Source organism: Hemitrygon akajei, chromosome 15, assembly GCF_048418815.1.
Source record: "Hemitrygon akajei chromosome 15, sHemAka1.3, whole genome shotgun sequence".
Classification (NCBI taxonomy): Eukaryota; Metazoa; Chordata; class Chondrichthyes; order Myliobatiformes; family Dasyatidae; genus Hemitrygon; species Hemitrygon akajei.
In genome coordinates this window covers 2809199-2827838 of record NC_133138.1, presented here as the reverse complement: position 1 = coordinate 2827838, position 18640 = coordinate 2809199, and the positions used below count along the sequence as shown (strand labels likewise).

Here is an 18640-nt window from a genome sequence, read left to right as displayed (position 1 = left end):
AGGAGGGGTCTTCAGGCTCCTGTACCTCCTCCCCGATGGTAGCAATGAGAAGAGGGGTCTTCAGGCTCCTGTACCTCCTCCTTGATGGTAGCGATGAGAAGAGGGCGTGTCCTGGGTGATGGGATCCTTGCTGATGGATGCCATCTTTTTGAGTCATCGACTTTTGAAGGTGTCCTGGATGCTGGGGAAGCGAGTGTCTATGATGGAGCTGACTGAGTTTACAACTTTCTGCAGCTTTATCTGATCCTGTACAGATGCACCCAGTTAAAATGCTCTCTGTGGTACATCTATTAAAATTTGTGAGAGTCTTTGGTGACATACCAGTCTTCTCAGTGTGTGTTGGTGTACCTCGCTCAGCCATACACCTATAGCCTGTGGAAGAGACTGTGTGAATATCTGACTGCTCTGTTACAGGATAAACAAGGAGCGTTCATGGTGAGGGACTCGCGACAGCCTGGGATGTACACCGTTTCCGTGTTCACCAAAGCCAGCAGGTGAGGCCACGGCACCAGCGGTTCACCCACTGTCTCTCGGGCAGGGACTGTAACCCCGCATGCCGAGGTGACCAGACCCTTGAAGGATGATTCCTTAAGACCATAGGACATAGGAGCAGAATGAGACCATTCAGCCCATTGAGTCTGCTTCACCATTCCATCATGGCTGATTTATTATCCCTCTCAATCCCATTTTCCTGCCTTCTCTCTGTAACCTGTCTTCCCGATAGGTTTCAATGAGATCACCCCTCATTCTTCTAAACTCCAGCAAGTTTTGATGTCCCTCTTTTCTGAGGCTGTTCTCTCTGCTTCAAGACTCACCTACTATAGGAAACATCCTCTCCATATCCACTTGTCAGTCTCTCTATATTTGATAGGTTTCAATGAGATCCCCCCCCCCCATTCTTCTAAACTCCAGGAGATTCAGGCTCAGGTCCATCAAACACTCCTCATATGTTAACCCTTTCATTCCCCGAATAATCCTCGTGAATCTCCCCTAGACCCTCTCCAATGTCAGCACATCCTTTCCTAGATAAGGGGCCCAAAACTGCTGACAATGCAAGTGTGGTCCGAGCGATGCCTCATAAAGCCTCAGCATTAAATCCTTGCTTTTATATCCTAATCCGCTCAAACAGAATGCTAACATCACATCTGCCGTCCTCACCACTGACTCAATCTACAAGTTAACCTTCAGGGAATCCTGCACAAGGACTCACAAATCTCTTTGCAGCTCAGAGTTTTCAAACTTCTCCCCATTTAGAAAATAGTCTACGCCTTTATTCACTCTGCCACATTGCATGACCACACACTGTATTCCATCTGTCACATCTTTGCCTGTTCTCTCGATCTGTCTAAGGCCTCCTGCAGACGCCGAGCAAGAAAGTGAAACTCTAGGAAGTACGTGGTGGAGCTAGCAGAATATGATGATAATCACAGCGGCAGTGAGGGGTCCCCAGTCATCTGACATTCCATGCCACTGGACCCTGACCCTGATCTGTTAAGGGTTGTGTGATGGCTCCCCATGTTAATCAAAGTTACGCACGGGCATTCTCCATTAAGGGAATCCACCCCAACAGCTCATCAGCTAGCAATGGACAACTCCTTCGGAGAACATCGACTCAACTCAAGTGATCACACAACTACATCTTTGATAATAAATTAACTTTGACTTTGAGAAGGACTGGAATCAGAATCAGGTTGAATATCACTGGCATATTTCATGAAGTTTGTTCTTTAATGATGGCAGAACATTGAGATGCATAATAAAAAACTAAAAATTACAACATGAAATACTAAATACATGTACATAGGAACATAAGAAATAGGAGCAGGAGTCGGCCATCGAGCCTGCTCCACCATTCAATAAGATCATGGCTGATCTGGCCATGGACTCATCTCCACCTGCCTGGTCCTTCCCCAAAACCCTTAATTCTCCTACTATGCAGAAATCTACCCAACCTTGCCTTAAAGGTATTTACTGAGGTAACTTCCACTGTTTCATTGGGCAGAGAATTCCACAGATTCACCATCCTCTGGGAAAAGCAGTTCCTCCTCATCTCCTCTCTAAATCTACTCCCCCAAATCTTGAGACTATGTAAAAAAAGTTAATCAAATAAGGTGTGTGGTGAACTACATATACCTGTCTGGACTGCTCCTGTGGCTCCTCCCACAGACCCCTGTATAAAGGCGATTGAGGCCTGAGCCCGGCCTCATTCTCCAGGATGTAGTGTTGTTCATTCTTCCAGTCAATAAAAGCCGATATCTCGCTTCTTAAGGTGTACAAAAAGGGAGCAAAAAAAGAAAAAAATACATAGTAAGGTAGGCCTCGGGGGGGGGGGGGGGGGACGACGACTGGTGTCTGTTCCTTTGACTTCTCCTTCCTGAAATCCATAATCAATTCCTTGGTCTTACTGATGTTGAATGGAGAGCGTGTCCCAAGACCCCCCCCCCCCCCCCCCCCAATTCAAACCATGTCTGTACCCAAGATCCATCTAATCTTTATTTCTGGTTTCTGCTCTCTTCCTTTCCAATTGAAGGGACTCGGCCAAATCATCAACTGTTGATTCCTCCCTGTAGAATCTGCCCGAGTTGCTGAGTTCCTCCAGCATTTTGTGTGTGTTTCTCTGGATTTCCAGCATCTGCGGAATCTCTGGGGTTTATGATTCTTTATTTTACCCCTGACAGTGAGTGCAATGCCGGAGTCAAGCATTACCACATCAAGGAAATCATGGACACCCACAAACGCTATTACCTGGCCGAGAAGCACATCTTCGACACCATTCCAGAGCTTATCACCTACCACCAGCACAACGCAGCAGGTATGTCCCACACGTGACACCCTAACCCTAAACCTCTGGGTTAGGGTGAACCCAGTGAGTACTGCTTCCCACCGTCAGTTCCTCGGCCCTCCCCCACCCATACCTCCACATACCAGCCCTATCCCACCGCCATTCCGCTGGGGATGGTAGTGCTGAGCTCCGGGGCTGGTGTGCTGTAGAAACCATCTGGTCCCCCCTCAGAAAAATCAGAATCAGGTTTGATATCACTGACGTATGTTGTGAAATCTGTTGTTTTAAATTAAATTAAAACTGTTAATTACAATAAAATTTACACACACACACACACACACACACACACACACACACACACACACACACACACACACACACACACACACACACACACACACACACACACACACACACACACACACACACACACACACCTATATAGTAAAATTTATACATATATAAAGTAAATTAAAGTAGTTCAAAAAGAGAGGAACAAAAATAGTGTGGTGGAGTAAGTGGGCTGATTGTCCATTCAGAAATCTGATGGCAGAGGGGCAGAAGCTGTTCCTGAAATGTTGAGTGTGTGTCTTCAGGCTCCTGTACTCCTCGCTGATGGCAGAGGGGATGTCCTGGGTGATGGAGTCATTAATGATGGACGCTGTTTTTTGGGGCACCACTTTTTGGGGATGTCCCCGATGCTGGGAGGCTGGTGTCCATGATGGAGAAACTGAGTTTGCAACTTTCTGCAGCTTTGTCTGATCCTGGGCAGTGATCCGTCCTGTGCAGTTGCCCCTCCTGGGCAGTCCCCTCTCCTGGTCCGTATCAGGCCAGCGACTCACCCCCTCCACAGCCATATTCCTGACTCCCAGTCCCAAACTGTAGATCCTGGTCCTGTTCGCATTGAAAATGCTGGGGGTTTCATTCACCGCCTTCCCAGCCTGAAATCAACTTCTATTGGACAAATTAATCTCAAGGATCAAAGATCAACTTATTGGGCATAATCATTTCCGTGTATCAGGGTTTGCTGTGGTGTGTCGGTCAGAGTGCATCGAGCAACAAAATACAACATTCAACAATTATCCTGAATAAAGAATTCTATAAATTAAAGTGAGAAGATTCTTAAAAGGTAAAAGATTATCTTTATTGTCACATATATAATTGAAACACAGTGAAATGCATTGTTTGTCAACAACTGGGACAGTCCAAGGCTGTGCTGGGGGCAGCCCACAAGTGTCACCATGCTTCAAGCCCCAACATAGCACGCCCACAACCCACTAACCCCAACTCGTACGTCTTTGGAATGTGTGAGGAAACCAGAGCACCCGGAGGAAAAGCATGCGGTCATGGGGAGAACACACAAACTCCTTACAGACAGTGACAGGAACTGAACCCAGATCGCTGGTGCTGTAAAGCATTACACTAACTGCTACATTACTCTGTTGCCAGGCATTGCTATCTCTCTTGCTGCAGTAGGCAATGCATATAATCCCTCCTGGCAGGAGTAGACACCGTCTTGGTCGTCTGGATATTGACTAATTCAGTTCTTGTTTGTTGTAGGTCTGGTCACACGCTTGAGGTACCCTGTGTCTTCCTGGAGAGAAACAGCCCCCTCCACAGCAGGATTTAGTTACGGTACGTGTGTGTGCTCTGCTCTTACCCATTCCTCCCGCCACACTACCAGGGATAGGGTTCCTCTTGTCCTCACCTACCACCCCACCAGCCTCCGCGTCCAACATGCAATTCTCCGCAACTTCCGCCACCTCCAATGGAATCCCGCCACCAAACACATCTTTCCCTCTCTCCCCCCCTTTCTGCTTTCTGCAGGGATTGCTCCCTATGCAACTCCCTTATCCATTCGTCCCTCCCCACTGATCTCCCTCCTGTCACTTATCCTTGCACACAGGACAAGTGGTACTTCTCCCTCACTACCATTTAGGGCCCAAACAGCCCTTCCAGGTGAGGCGATACTTCACCTGTGAGTCTGTTGGGGTCATATACTGTGTTCGGTGCTCTCGGTATACCTCCTGTATATCAGTGAGACCTGACATAGATTGGGAGATCGCTTCACCGAGCACCTGCGTTCCGTACACCAGAAAACGCGGGATCTCCCACTGGCCACCCACTTTAATTCCACTACCCGTTCCCATTCCCATATGACCATCCATGGCTTCTTCCACTGTCGTGATGAGGTCACACTCAGGTTGGAGAAGCAACACCTTGTATTCCATCTGGGTAGCCTCCAACCTGATGGCATGAACATTGATTCCTCGAACTTCCCACCATTACACATCCCCTTTTCCCTCTCTCACCTTACCTGCTTGCCTGCGTATCTCCGCCTCCTGATGCTCCTCCCCCTTTTCTTTTTCCCATGGCCTTCTGTCTGCTTCTATCAGACTCCCCCCTTTCCAGCCCTGTATCTCTTCCACTAATCAACTTCCTAGCTCTTTACTTCATTCCTCCTCCTTCAGGTTTCACCTTGTGTTTCTCTCTTCCCTGTCCCCACCTTTTAAATCTACTCCTCAGCTTTTTTTCTCCAGTCCTGCCGAAGGATTACAGCCTGAATGTCAACTGTACTCTTTTCCACAGATGCTCCCTGGCCTGCTGAGTTCCTTCAGCATTTTGTGTGTGTGGCTTGGATTTCCAGCATCTGCAGATTTTCTCTTCTTTGTGAATGTATTTCACTGTATATTTCAAGGTTTCGATGTACATTGTGACATATAAAGCTCATCTTCTGACTGTTTCCTTATTTTCATGTGCCGGCTCGAGCCAGTGTATCCAGCTGGCCTCTGAGAGCTGTGCCGGCTCGAGCCAGTCTGACCAGTGTATCCAGCTGGCCTCTGAGATCCGTGCCGGCTCGAGCCAGTGTATCCAGCTGGCCTCTGAGAGCCAGTGTATCCAGCTGGCCTCTGAGAGCCAGTGTATCCAGCTGGCCTCTGAGAGCTGTGCTGGCTCGAGCCAGTCTGACCAGTGTATCCAGCTGGCCTCTGAGAGCTGTGCCGGCTCGAGCCAGTGTATCCAGCTGGCCTCTGAGATCCGTGCCGGCTCGAGCCAGTGTATCCAGCTGGCCTCTGAGAGCTGTGCCGGCTCGAGCCAGTGTATCCAGCTGGCCTCTGAGAGCTGTGCCGGCTCGAGCCAGTCTGACCAGTGTATCCAGCTGGCCTCTGAGATCCGTGCCGGCTCGAGCCAGTGTATCCAGCTGGCCTCTGAGAGCTGTGCCGGCTCGAGCCAGTGTATCCAGCTGGCCTCTGAGAGCCAGTGTATCCAGCTGGCCTCTGAGATCCGTGCCGGCTCGAGCCAGTGTATCCAGCTGGCCTCTGAGAGCCGTGCCGGCTCGAGCCAGTGTATCCAACTGGCCTCTGAGATCCGTGCCGGCTCGAGCCAGTGTATCCAGCTGGCCTCTGAGAGCCGTGCCGGCTCGAGCCAGTGTATCCAGCTGGCCTCTGAGATCCGTGCCGGCTCGAGCCAGTGTATCCAGCTGGCCTCTGAGAGCCGTGCCGGCTCGAGCCAGTGTATCCAGCTGGCCTCTGAGATCCGTGCCGGCTCGAGCCAGTGTATCCAGCTGGCCTCTGAGAGCCGTGCCGGCTCGAGCCAGTGTATCCAGCTGGCCTCTGAGATCCGTGCCGGCTCGAGCCAGTGTATCCAGCTGGCCTCTGAGAGCCGTGCCGGCTCGAGCCAGTGTATCCAGCTGGCCTCTGAGATCCGTGCCGGTTCGAGCCAGTGTATCCAGCTGGCCTCTGAGAGCCGTGCCGGATCGAGCCAGTGTATCCAGCTGGCCTCTGAGAGCTGTGCCGGCTCGAGCCAGTGTATCCAGCTGGCCTCTGAGAGCCAGTGTATCCAGCTGGCCTCTGAGATCCGTGCCGGCTCGAGCCAGTGTATCCAGCTGGCCTCTGAGATCCGTGCCGGCTCGAGCCAGTGTATCCAGCTGGCCTCTGAGAGCCGTGCCAGCTCGAGCCAGTGTATCCAGCTGGCCTCTGAGAGCCGTGCCGGCTCGAGCCAGTGTATCCAGCTGGCCTCTGAGATCCGTGCCGGCTCAAGCCAGTGTATCCAGCTGGCCTCTGAGATCCGTGCCGGCTTGAGCCAGTGTATCCAGCTGGCCTCTGAGATCCGTGCCGGCTCGAGCCAGTGTATCCAGCTGGCCTCTGAGATCCGTGCCGGCTCAAGCCAGTGTATCCAGCTGGCCTCTGAGATCCGTGCCGGCTTGAGCCAGTGTATCCAGCTGGCCTCTGAGATCCGTGCCGGCTCGAGCCAGTGTATCCAGCTGGCCTCTGAGATCCGTGCCGGCTCAAGCCAGTGTATCCAGCTGGCCTCTGAGAGCCGTGCCGGCTCGAGCCAGTGTATCCAGCTGGCCTCTGAGATCCGTGCCGGCTCAAGCCAGTGTATCCAGCTGGCCTCTGAGATCCGTGCCGGCTCGAGCCAGTGTATCCAGCTGGCCTCTGAGATCTGCAGCAAGAAATTGCATTTACCTGCCTGCTGTGAAACGCACCCAGGGACCCACAGAGGGTACTCTCGGACATGGTGGGACAGGACAAGTGACCAGGGAGGGGGTTTCAGAGAGGAGAGAGTTATTTATTTATTTGGAGATACAGTGTGGCCCAATGAGCCACACTGCATCTCACTGATTTAACCCCAGTCTAATCACAGGACAGTTTACAAAGACCAATTAACTGACTAACCGGTACGTCTTTGGGCTGTGGGAGGAAACCAGAGCACCCAGAGGAAACCTACCCACACATGGGAAACTTGCCAACACTGACACTGGAATTGAACTCTGAACTTTGACACCCCAAGCTGGAACTGTATCACACTATCTGCTGCATTACCATGGCACCCCAGTGAGGAGGGGTGACGGGTGCGTGGGTCTCGGAGGGATGGGTGGGGAGCTGGACTATCCATTGGGTCACCACAATTAACCGTTTGGTCTCTTCCATCCATCAGAGATATTTATCCAGAGTGCTGCACACACAGGCATTTGGCATTGTCACTGATCCCTCCCATTTGTCCAACAGTCTCTTTGGCCTCCTACCATCGTGCAGGAGATACCATAACATTGGGACAAAGACTGTTAGGGTGGGAAACAGTTTCGTCCCCCAGGCTGTGAGACTACTGAACTGCCAGTCACCACCCTGGTCTCATCACGTGTGGAGTGCCAGTAGCGTTATACCAATGACTTTTTAACTTCTGTTGGAAATGTACCTTATTATTTGTTACTTTATTTTAGGTGATATTACATTATGTCTTATGTATGTGAGTTATATATACTGTGTTGTGCACCCTGGTCCAGAGGAACATTGTTTCGTCCGGTGATACAGTATAGTGTGTACAATTGTGAGTTATATGTACTGTGTTGTGCACCCTGGTCCAGAGGAACATTGTTTTGTCCGGTGATACAGTATAGTGTGTACAATTGTGAGTTATATGTACTGAATTGTGCACCCTGGTCCAGAGGAACATTGTTTTGTCCGGTGATACAGTATAGTGTGTACAATTGTGAGTTATATGTACTGAATTGTGCACCCTGGTCCAGAGGAACATTGTTTTGTCCGGTGATACAGTATAGTGTGTACAATTGTGAGTTATATGTACTGAATTGTGCACCCTGGTCCAGAGGAACATTGTTTTGTCCGGTGATACAGTATAGTGTGTACAATTGTGAGTTATATGTACTGAATTGTGCACCCTGGTCCGGAGGAACATTGTTTCATTTGGTGATACAGTATAGTGTGTACAATTGTGAGTTATATGTACTGAATTGTGCACCCTGGTCCGGAGGAACATTGTTTCGTCCGGTGATACAGTATAGTGTGTACAATTGTGAGTTATATGTACTGTGTTGTGCACCCTGGTCCGGAGGAACATTGTTTCGTCCGGTGATACAGTATAGTGTGTACAATTGTGAGTTATATGTACTGTGTTGTGCACCCTGGTCCAGAGGAACATTGTTTCGTCCGGTGATACAGTATAGTGTGTACAATTGTGAGTTATATGTACTGTGTTGTGCACCCTGGTCCAGAGGAACATTGTTTCGTCCGGTGATACAGTATAGTGTGTACAATTGTGAGTTATATGTACTGTGTTGTGCACCCTGGTCCAGAGGAACATTGTTTCATCCGGTGATACAGTATAGTGTGTACAATTGTGAGTTATAAGTACTGTGTTGTGCACCCTGGTCCGGAGGAACATTGTTTCGTCCGGTGATACAGTATAGTGTGTACAATTGTGAGTTATATGTACTGAGTTGTGCACCCTGGTCCAGAGGAACATTGTTTCATCTGGTGATACAGTATAGTGTGTACAATTGTGAGTTATATGTACTGTGTTGTGCACCCTGGTCCAGAGGAACATTGTTTCATCCGGTGATACAGTATAGTGTGTACAATTGTGAGTTATAAGTACTGTGTTGTGCACCCTGGTCCGGAGGAACATTGTTTCGTCCGGTGATACAGTATAGTGTGTACAATTGTGAGTTATATGTACTGAGTTGTGCACCCTGGTCCAGAGGAACATTGTTTCATCCGGTGATACAGTATAGTGTGTACAATTGTGAGTTATATGTACTGTGTTGTGCACCCTGGTCCAGAGGAACATTGTTTCATCCGGTGATACAGTATAGTGTGTACAATTGTGAGTTATAAGTACTGTGTTGTGCACCCTGGTCCGGAGGAACATTGTTTCGTCCGGTGATACAGTATAGTGTGTACAATTGTGAGTTATATGTACTGAGTTGTGCACCCTGGTCCAGAGGAACATTGTTTCATCCGGTGATACAGTATAGTGTGTACAATTGTGAGTTATATGTACTGTGTTGTGCACCCTGGTCCAGAGGAACATTGTTTCATCCGGTGATACAGTATAGTGTGTACAATTGTGAGTTATAAGTACTGTGTTGTGCACCCTGGTCCGGAGGAACATTGTTTCGTCCGGTGATACAGTATAGTGTGTACAATTGTGAGTTATATGTACTGAGTTGTGCACCCTGGTCCAGAGGAACATTGTTTTATTTGGCGGTATACATGCATTCAGTTAAGTGACAAGGAACTGAACTTGTTTGCTGTGTCTTAGGGGCCTGGGAGATCTCAGCCACTGCCCTGACGTTCATGGAGGAGGTGGGTTGTGGTCAGTTCGGAGTGGTGCACATGGGCTACTGGAGGAATCAACACAAAGTGGCCATCAAGACCATCCGTGAGGGAGCCATGTCTGAGGAGGACTTCATCGAGGAAGCTCAGATCATGATGTGAGTTACTGGGGTGGGGCGGAGGGTGGAGAATGGGGGCTTCATTCTGCTACATTCCCTGAAAACCCAGAACTGTGGGAGGGAGAGCAGCAGAGTGGGCTCAAACACTGCCTTCTCTGGGGAGGGCAGGTCACCAGCTGCAACAGGGGGAATCCTGACATCTGGCCAGAGACATTGACACCTGCCCACATACACTGACATCTGGCCTCATCTGACCATCAGCATAGTCACCAGCATCTGGCCAGAGACATTGGCATCAGCTCACTGGCCACAGGGACATCTGGCTATGGGTTTTGTGGTGGGGCGGCATGATAGAGTAGTGGTTAATGTAATGCTATTACAGTGCCAGTGACCCATGTTCAATTCCTGCTGCTGTCCGTAAGGAGTTTATATGTTCTCCCCATGATACCTGGCCGTATGCACTCACAATTGGGCACATCTGGCCAGCTGTGTGTCTTACCTTGTCTCCTTCCTCCATCGCCCCCCACTCTGTCACCTCCTCATCAGTCCGAGTGTAGCCATCACCCCCTGCCCTGGCACGGCGTGTTTGGTGAAGCTGACCATTAGGATTTGGATTCACGTTTATCAATCACGTGTATGTTGAAACGTTCAGGGAAATACGTGGTTTGTTTTAACAACCAACACACGGGAGGATGTCCTGGGGGAAGTCCACAAGTGTTGCCACACGTTCCGATGCCAATGTAGCACGTTCCCAACGTTCAGCAGAACGACACAAACAGCACCAAGGTGGTTAGGGTGCCACTGCTATTGCTCAGGGTACTGGAGTTCGGAGTCTGTTTCCAGTATGCCCTGGAAGGAGCTTGTACGTTCCTTCCTGTGTTTGTGTGTGGGTTCCCTCCCACAGTCCAAGCATGAACTAGTTAGTAGGTTAATTAGTCATTATAAGTTGTCCAGTGATTAGGCTGGAGTTTAGTCGGTGGGTTGCTGGGTGGTGAGGCTCGGTGAGCTGAAAGGGGCTGTTCTGTGATGTATCTCCAAATAAAACAAAACACAACACAGAACAGAAAGCAACACAAGCAGCAACAACAGCGAAATAAAGCCCCAAAACACACTCTCACACACACACTCACGCACTCACACTCGTGCATACTCACATGCACACTCACATGCGCACACACTCATGCATACTCACACACACACACTCACTCATTCACACACTCACACACATACACACACTCATACACACTCACACACGCATACTCACATGTGCGCACTCACACACTCACTTGCCCACTCACTCACACACTGTCACACACGTACACACACTTGTACACACTCACACACATGCTTATGCATGCACACTCACACATGCACACACTCTCACACATGCACTCATGCACAGACACACAGACACACTCACACACACTCACGCACTCACACTCGTGCATACTCAAATGCACACACACACACACACACACACACACACACACACACACACACACACACACACACACACACACACACACACACACACACACACACACACACACACACACACACACACACACACACACACACACACACACCAGCTCTGGGCCTGCAGTCCTCAACCCCTCACAGATACTGGACATCCGAGCTCAGCCTCTGGGCTGTTCAGAAACTGGCCGCGGCAGTTCTGACATTCCAGCTGTGACCGGGCCGGGCCGGGCCGCCCGAATCGGGGCTGTGTGCTGCGGGTGACGTTGCTCTCTGCTTTTCTGCAGGAAGCTTTCTCATGAGAAGCTGGTGCAGTTGTACGGCGTGTGCAACCAGGACAGCTCCATCTTCCTGGTCTTCGAGTACATGGAGCATGGCTGCCTGTCGGAGTACCTGAGGAACAACCGGGGCTCGTTCAGTCGGCACACGCTGCTGGGGATGTGCCAGGACGTGTGTGAAGGCATGGAGTATCTGGAGCACAACAAGTTCATTCACAGGGACCTGGTAACGACTCTCCTCTGCCTCTCTGCTCAAAGGCTGTGTTGTGCGATGTCTGAGCTGCTTCTACTGCGATCCAGCTCAGGACATCGCAGCAGAATTAGGCCTTTCGGCCCGTTGAGTTTGCTCCACCATTCCACTGTGGCTAATTTATTCTCCCTCTCAACCCCATTCCCCTGTCTTGTCCCTGTAACCTTTGACACCCTGACTAATCAAGAACCTAAATATACTCAAATATATACTAAATATACTCAATTACTTGGCCTCCACAGCCCTCTGTGGCAATGAATTCCACAGATTCACCTCCTCCGGCTCAAGAAATTCCTCCTCATTTCTGTTCTAAATGGACGTCCCTCTATTCTGAGGCTGTGCCCTCTGACCCTAGACTTCCTCTGTCTAGGAAACTTCCTATCCTTATCCAGTCTATCTAGGCCTTTCACCATTCAATAGGTTTCACCTCATGATCCCACCTCATTCGTCTAAATTCCAGTGTGTACACTCCTCTTGTTAACCCTTTCACGCCTTGGATCATTCTCAGGAACCTCTAGACCGTCTCCAATGAGATTACGTCCCTCATTGACCCTTGGGTGTTGGGTTTGAAGAGTTCAGTTACTGGAGGGGGCACGTTTTGTTTTCTCTGCAGAGAATGATAAAACCATGAGAGGGATAGATGAGACAGATGGTCAAAACATTTTTCCCATCAAGAAATAGGCGCCTCTGTGGTGGTTCAGTCTGCCTGATTTCCACCTCTCCTGTCCATGTATCTATCGAGACAGCTTTTAAACTTTGCTAATGTGCCCATCTCAATCACTATTTCTGGCAGCTCATTGCAAATATGCACCTTTGTATGAATAAGCTGCCCCCTGATGTCCTTTTAAATCTCTCACCTCTGACCTTAAATCTCCACTATGGGGAAAAACGATGTGCTTCACCCTGTCTATGCCACCCATAACCCTGTAGGGATCCTCCATGGTGGTGGCGTCTAAGGGGAGATTTAAGGATAGAGAGAGGGAGATGGAATGTAGAACACAAACAGGAAACAATCCTCCTAATGAGCAAATTAAACTAGTAATTAAATCTCTAACTAAACTAATCCCTTCCTCCTACACAAAGTCCATATCTCCTCATTCCCTACACATCCAAGTGCCTGTAGATTTGAAAACCATCTGCTATTCTTCCTTGTATCGGAGTAGAGGTTGGACTCGGTATTCTGGTGGGAAGCAGCTGGCCTCCTCTCTGGCCAATACCAGGGTGTGTTTCAGTTACATACCAGGCTTTAAAATGCTGAAGAGTTCTCTATTTGGGCGACCTTATCGTTTTCTATCAAGGCATTGAGCATCACAGTAGCGTAGCAGATAGTGTAACACTATTACAGCACCAGTGATTCCCACACCAGACTGTCAGGAGTTTGTACGTTCTCCCTGTGACCGCGTGGGATTCCCCCGGGTTCAATTCCCACACCAGACTGTCAGGAGTTTGTACGTTCTCCCTGTGACCGCGTGGGTTTCCCCCGGGTTCAATTCCCACACCAGACTGTCAGGAGTTTGTACGTTCTCCCTGTGGCCGCAGTTTCCCCCGGGTTCAATTCCCACACCAGACTGTCAGGAGTTTGTATGTTCTCCCTGTGACCGCGTGGGTTTCTCCCGAGTTCAATTCCCACACCAGACTGTCAGGAGTTTGTACGTTCTCCCTGTGACCGCGTGGGTTTCCCCCGGGTTCAATTCCCACACCAGACTGTCAGGAGTTTGTATGTTCTCCCTGTGACCGCGTGGGTTTCCCCCGGGTTCAATTCCCACACCAGACTGTCAGGACTTTGTACGTTCTCCCTGTGGCCGCAGTTTCCCCCGGGTTCAATTCCCACACCAGACTGTCAGGAGTTTGTACGTTCTCCCTGTGACCGCGTGGGATTCCCCCGGGTTCAATTCCCACACCAGACTGTCAGGAGTTTGTACGTTCTCCCTGTGACCGCGTGGGTTTCTCCCGAGTTCAATTCCCACACCAGACTGTCAGGAGTTTGTACGTTCTCCCTGTGACCGCGTGGGATTCCCCCGGGTTCAATTCCCACACCAGACTGTCGGGAGTTTGTACGTTCTCCCTGTGACCGCGTGGGTTTCTCCCGAGTTCAATTCCCACACCAGACTGTCAGGAGTTTGTATGTTCTCCCTGTGGCCGCGTGGGTTTCTCCCGAGTTCAATTCCCACACCAGACTGTCAGGAGTTTGTATGTTCTCCCTGTGGCCGCGTGGGTTTCTCCCGAGTTCAATTCCCACACCAGACTGTCAGGAGTTTGTATGTTCTCCCTGTGGCCGCGTGGGTTTCTCCCGAGTTCAATTCCCACACCAGACTGTCAGGAGTTTGTACGTTCTCCCTGTGGCCGCAGTTTCCCCCGGGTTCAATTCCCACACCAGACTGTCAGGAGTTTGTATGTTCTCCCTGTGGCCGCGTGGGTTTCTCCCGAGTTCAATTCCCACACCAGACTGTCAGGAGTTTGTACGTTCTCCCTGTGACCGCGTGGGATTCCCCCGGGTTCAATTCCCACACCAGACTGTCGGGAGTTTGTACGTTCTCCCTGTGACCGCGTGGGTTTCTCCCGAGTTCAATTCCCACACCAGACTGTCAGGAGTTTGTACGTTCTCCCTGTGGCCGCGGTTTCCCCCGGGTTCAATTCCCACACCAGACTGTCAGGAGTTTGTACGTTCTCCCTGTGACCGCGTGGGTTTCTCCCGGGTTCAATTCCCACACCAGACTGTCAGGAGTTTGTACGTTCTCCCTGTGGCTGCGGTTTCTCCCGGGTTCAATTCCCACACCAGACTGTCAGGAGTTTGTACATTCTCCCTGTGGCCGCAGTTTCCCCCGGGTTCAATTCCCACACCAGACTGTCAGGAGTTTGTATGTTCTCCCTGTGGCCGCGTGGGTTTCTCCCGAGTTCAATTCCCACACCAGACTGTCAGGAGTTTGTACGTTCTCCCTGTGGCCGCGTGGGTTTCTCCCGAGTTCAATTCCCACACCAGACTGTCAGGAGTTTGTACGTTCTCCCTGTGACCGCGTGGGTTTCTCCCGGGTTCAATTCCCACACCAGACTGTCAGGAGTTTGTACGTTCTCCCTGTGGCTGCGGTTTCTCCCGGGTTCAATTCCCACACCAGACTGTCAGGAGTTTGTACATTCTCCCTGTGGCCGCAGTTTCCCCCGGGTTCAATTCCCACACCAGACTGTCAGGAGTTTGTATGTTCTCCCTGTGGCCGCGTGGGTTTCTCCCGAGTTCAATTCCCACACCAGACTGTCAGGAGTTTGTACGTTCTCCCTGTGGCCGCGTGGGTTTCTCCCGAGTTCAATTCCCACACCAGACTGTCAGGAGTTTGTACGTTCTCCCTGTGGCCGCGTGGGTTTCTCCCGAGTTCAATTCCCACACCAGACTGTCAGGAGTTTGTATGTTCTCCCTGTGACCACGTGGGTTTCCCCCGGGTTCAAATCCCACACCAGACTGTCAGGAGTTTGTATGTTCTCCCTGTGGCCGCGGTTTCCCCCGGGTTCAATTCCCACACCAGACTGTCAGGAGTTTGTACGTTCTCCCTGTGACCGCGTGGGTTTCTCCCGAGTTCAATTCCCACACCAGACTGTCAGGAGTTTGTATGTTCTCCCTGTGACCGCGTGGGTTTCCCCCGGGTTCAATTCCCACACCAGACTGTCAGGAGTTTGTATGTTCTCCCTGTGACCGCGTGGGTTTCCCCCGAGTTCAATTCCCACACCAAACTGTCAGGACTTTGTACGTTCTCCCTGTGGCCGCAGTTTCCCCCGGGTTCAATTCCCACACCAGACTGTCAGGAGTTTGTATGTTCTCCCTGTGGCCGCAGTTTCCCCCGGGTTCAATTCCCACACCAGACTGTCAGGAGTTTGTATGTTCTCCCTGTGGCCGCAGTTTCCCCCGGGTTCAATTCCCACACCAGACTGTCAGGAGTTTGTATGTTCTCCCTGTGGCCGCAGTTTCCCCCGGGTTCAATTCCCACACCAGACTGTCAGGAGTTTGTATGTTCTCCCTGTGACCGCGTGGGTTTCCCCCGGGTTCAATTCCCACACCAGACTAGCAGGACTTTGTACATTCTCCCTGTGGCCGCGGTTTCCCCCGGTTGCTAAGGTTTCCTCCCACAGTCGAAAGACGGGCAGATTAGGGTCAGTAAGTTGTGGGCATGCTGTGTTGGCCCTGGAAACATAGTGACCCTCGTGGGCTGCCCCAGCACATCCTTGGAGGGTGTTGGTCGTTGACATAAACAGCATGCTCCACTGTATGTTTGATTTACATGAGACAAATAAAGGAAATCTTTGTCTCTCTTTTCTCTTATCTAAGAGCCTTTCAAACACCTCTGTCATACCACCTGGGCGGTATATTCCAGGCTCCTACCACTCTCTATGTAAAAAAAACTCGCCCCTCACATCTCCTTTGAAATGCACGCCCTCTGGTATTAGGCATTCCAATCCTGTGGAAAAGATTCTGTCTGTCTACTCGATCGATGTCTCCTTACAATCTTATAAACCTCTATCAGATCTTCCCTCAACTTCCACCACTCCAGAGAAAACAACCCACGTTTGTCCATCCTCTTGTTATAGTTCATGCCCTCTAAACGAGGCAGAATCCTGAATCTGTGGTGGAGTTCCCCCCCCCTTCCACCAAGGGCATGGAATCAACAATGCACTGCCTGAGGGGCATTATTGTAAGATGTATCTGGATGAGAACTTGAATCAGCCCAGAAGTCTTGGTAAGGTAAATGGGAAAAGTACAGTAGGGATTTGATGGGCTGAAAGGTCTATGCTGTGTGACCATGGACAAAACCCTGAGACACCAGCATTAATCTTACCAGGGTCTGACTATGTCCAGCTCAGCTGGAAGGGGTCTGAGTTTAAACCCCTGACCCCTCCTTGCAGGAGGTGGGAGTAAGGGATTCCATTTCCTTATGCCCAGGGTCTGACACCTGCAGTATACACAGCCCCCACTGTCCCAGTGAGAGCAGCCAGGACCCTACACTGAACCCGCACTCCATGAGGCCCTGTCCTCTGTTCCCACCGTACTCCGTCAGCTATTTCCTCCAGACAGAACATAGAACTTGGAACATACTGTAGAACAGTACAGGCCCTTCGGCCCACAATGTTGTGCTGACCTTTCAGCCTATTCTGAGATTGGTCTAACCCTTCCCTCCCACACAACCTCCATTTCTCTATCATTCACGTCAAAATCAAATTATCAAAGTGCACATATGTCAAAGTGCAGTTTTGTTAAATATGTAAATTTATCAAAGTGTATATATGTCAAATATTTAAATCTATCAAAGTGCAGATTTGATTTCTAGTATGCATTTACAGGAAAATAGAGTATAATAGAATTTATGAAAAACTATACATAAACTTTGACCCTGATGTACCTGCCTCTACCACCACCCCTGGCAGGGTGTTCCACACACCCACCACTCTGTGTGTAAAAAACCCACCTCTGGTGTCCCCCACATATTCTCCTCCAATCACCTTAAAATTATGTCCCCTGATATTAGGCATTTTTGCCCTGGGGAAAGATGTGGGATGGGTTGGGTTTCGTAAGTAGGGTTATAGAGAGCGTAGAGCACATGGAGTGGGGAGAGAGGGTGGTTAGGATTCCATCACAACCAGAACCCGGTTTAATGACACTGGCAGACATATGTATATGGTGAAAGTTGCTAGCAGTACACTGTAAAACTATGAATTACAACAAGAAATAAGAATCTATATATTTAATTAAGTAGGTAGTGCAGAAAAAGAGGGAAAATAGTGAGGTGGTGTTCATGGGGTCATAGACCATTCAGAAATCCGATGGTGGAGGGGAAGAAGCTGTTCCTAAATCATTGAGTGTGGGTCTTCAGGCTCCGGTACCTCCTCCCCAGTGGCAGCAACAACAGGGCATGTTCTGGGTGATGGGATCCTTCATGATGGATGCCACCTTTTTGAAGGTGTCCATGATGCTGGTGAAACCATTGCCCATGATGGAGCTGGCTGGGTTTACAACTTTCTGCAGTTTTTTCTGATCCTGTGCAGTGGACCTTCCACACCAGACGGTGATGCCAGCGGTTACCAGTTGCTGGGTTCTGACTCACAACCATTTGAGTTTACAAACGGCTCTCAGGACAGGACCTGGGGAAGACGGGCACCCCCTCTCCACCCCTGACACACTGCATGCTATTGGGATGTGAGAGCAAACAGGAGTCACAGGTTCATAGACTCTACAGGCTCTTCAGCCCACCTGGATCATACTGAACTGTTAATCTGCCTAATCCCATCGTCTGCACCCAGACTGTAAGCTCTCCATACCTTCCCATCCATGTACCTACCCAAACTTCTCTTAAATATTGAAATCAACCATTTCCACTGGCAGCTCGTTCCACACTGTCACCACCCTCTGAGTGAATAAGTTTGCCCTCATCTTCCCCTTAAACATTTAACTTTTCACCCTTGACCCATGACCTCTGGTTGCAGTCTCACCCAACCTCAGTGGGAAAAGCCTCCCTGTCTATACCCCTCATAATAGAATAGTAAAGCACAGTGCAGGCCCTTCAGCCCACAATGTTGTGCTGACCCTTAAACCCTGCCTCCCACCTTAAATTCCTCCATACACCTGCCTAGTAGCCTCTTAAATTTCAGTAGTGTACCTGCCTCCACGACTGACTCAGGCA

General features: G+C 50.0%; 1 protein-coding gene across 1 annotated transcript in view; it reads left to right on the top strand.

Moving 5' to 3' along the window:
• Positions 1 to 418: 418 nt before the first annotated feature.
• The window catches only part of LOC140739101 (tyrosine-protein kinase ITK/TSK-like), a 29065-nt gene continuing 10843 nt past the window's right edge, over positions 419 to 18640 (top strand). The window contains exons 1-5 of the mRNA XM_073067058.1: positions 419 to 494; positions 2679 to 2812; positions 4343 to 4417; positions 9845 to 10016; positions 11741 to 11957. Of these exons, the coding sequence (XP_072923159.1) occupies positions 433 to 494; positions 2679 to 2812; positions 4343 to 4417; positions 9845 to 10016; positions 11741 to 11957 (660 nt within the window). The 5' untranslated portion in view covers positions 419 to 432. The remainder of the gene's footprint in view (positions 495 to 2678; positions 2813 to 4342; positions 4418 to 9844; positions 10017 to 11740; positions 11958 to 18640) is intronic.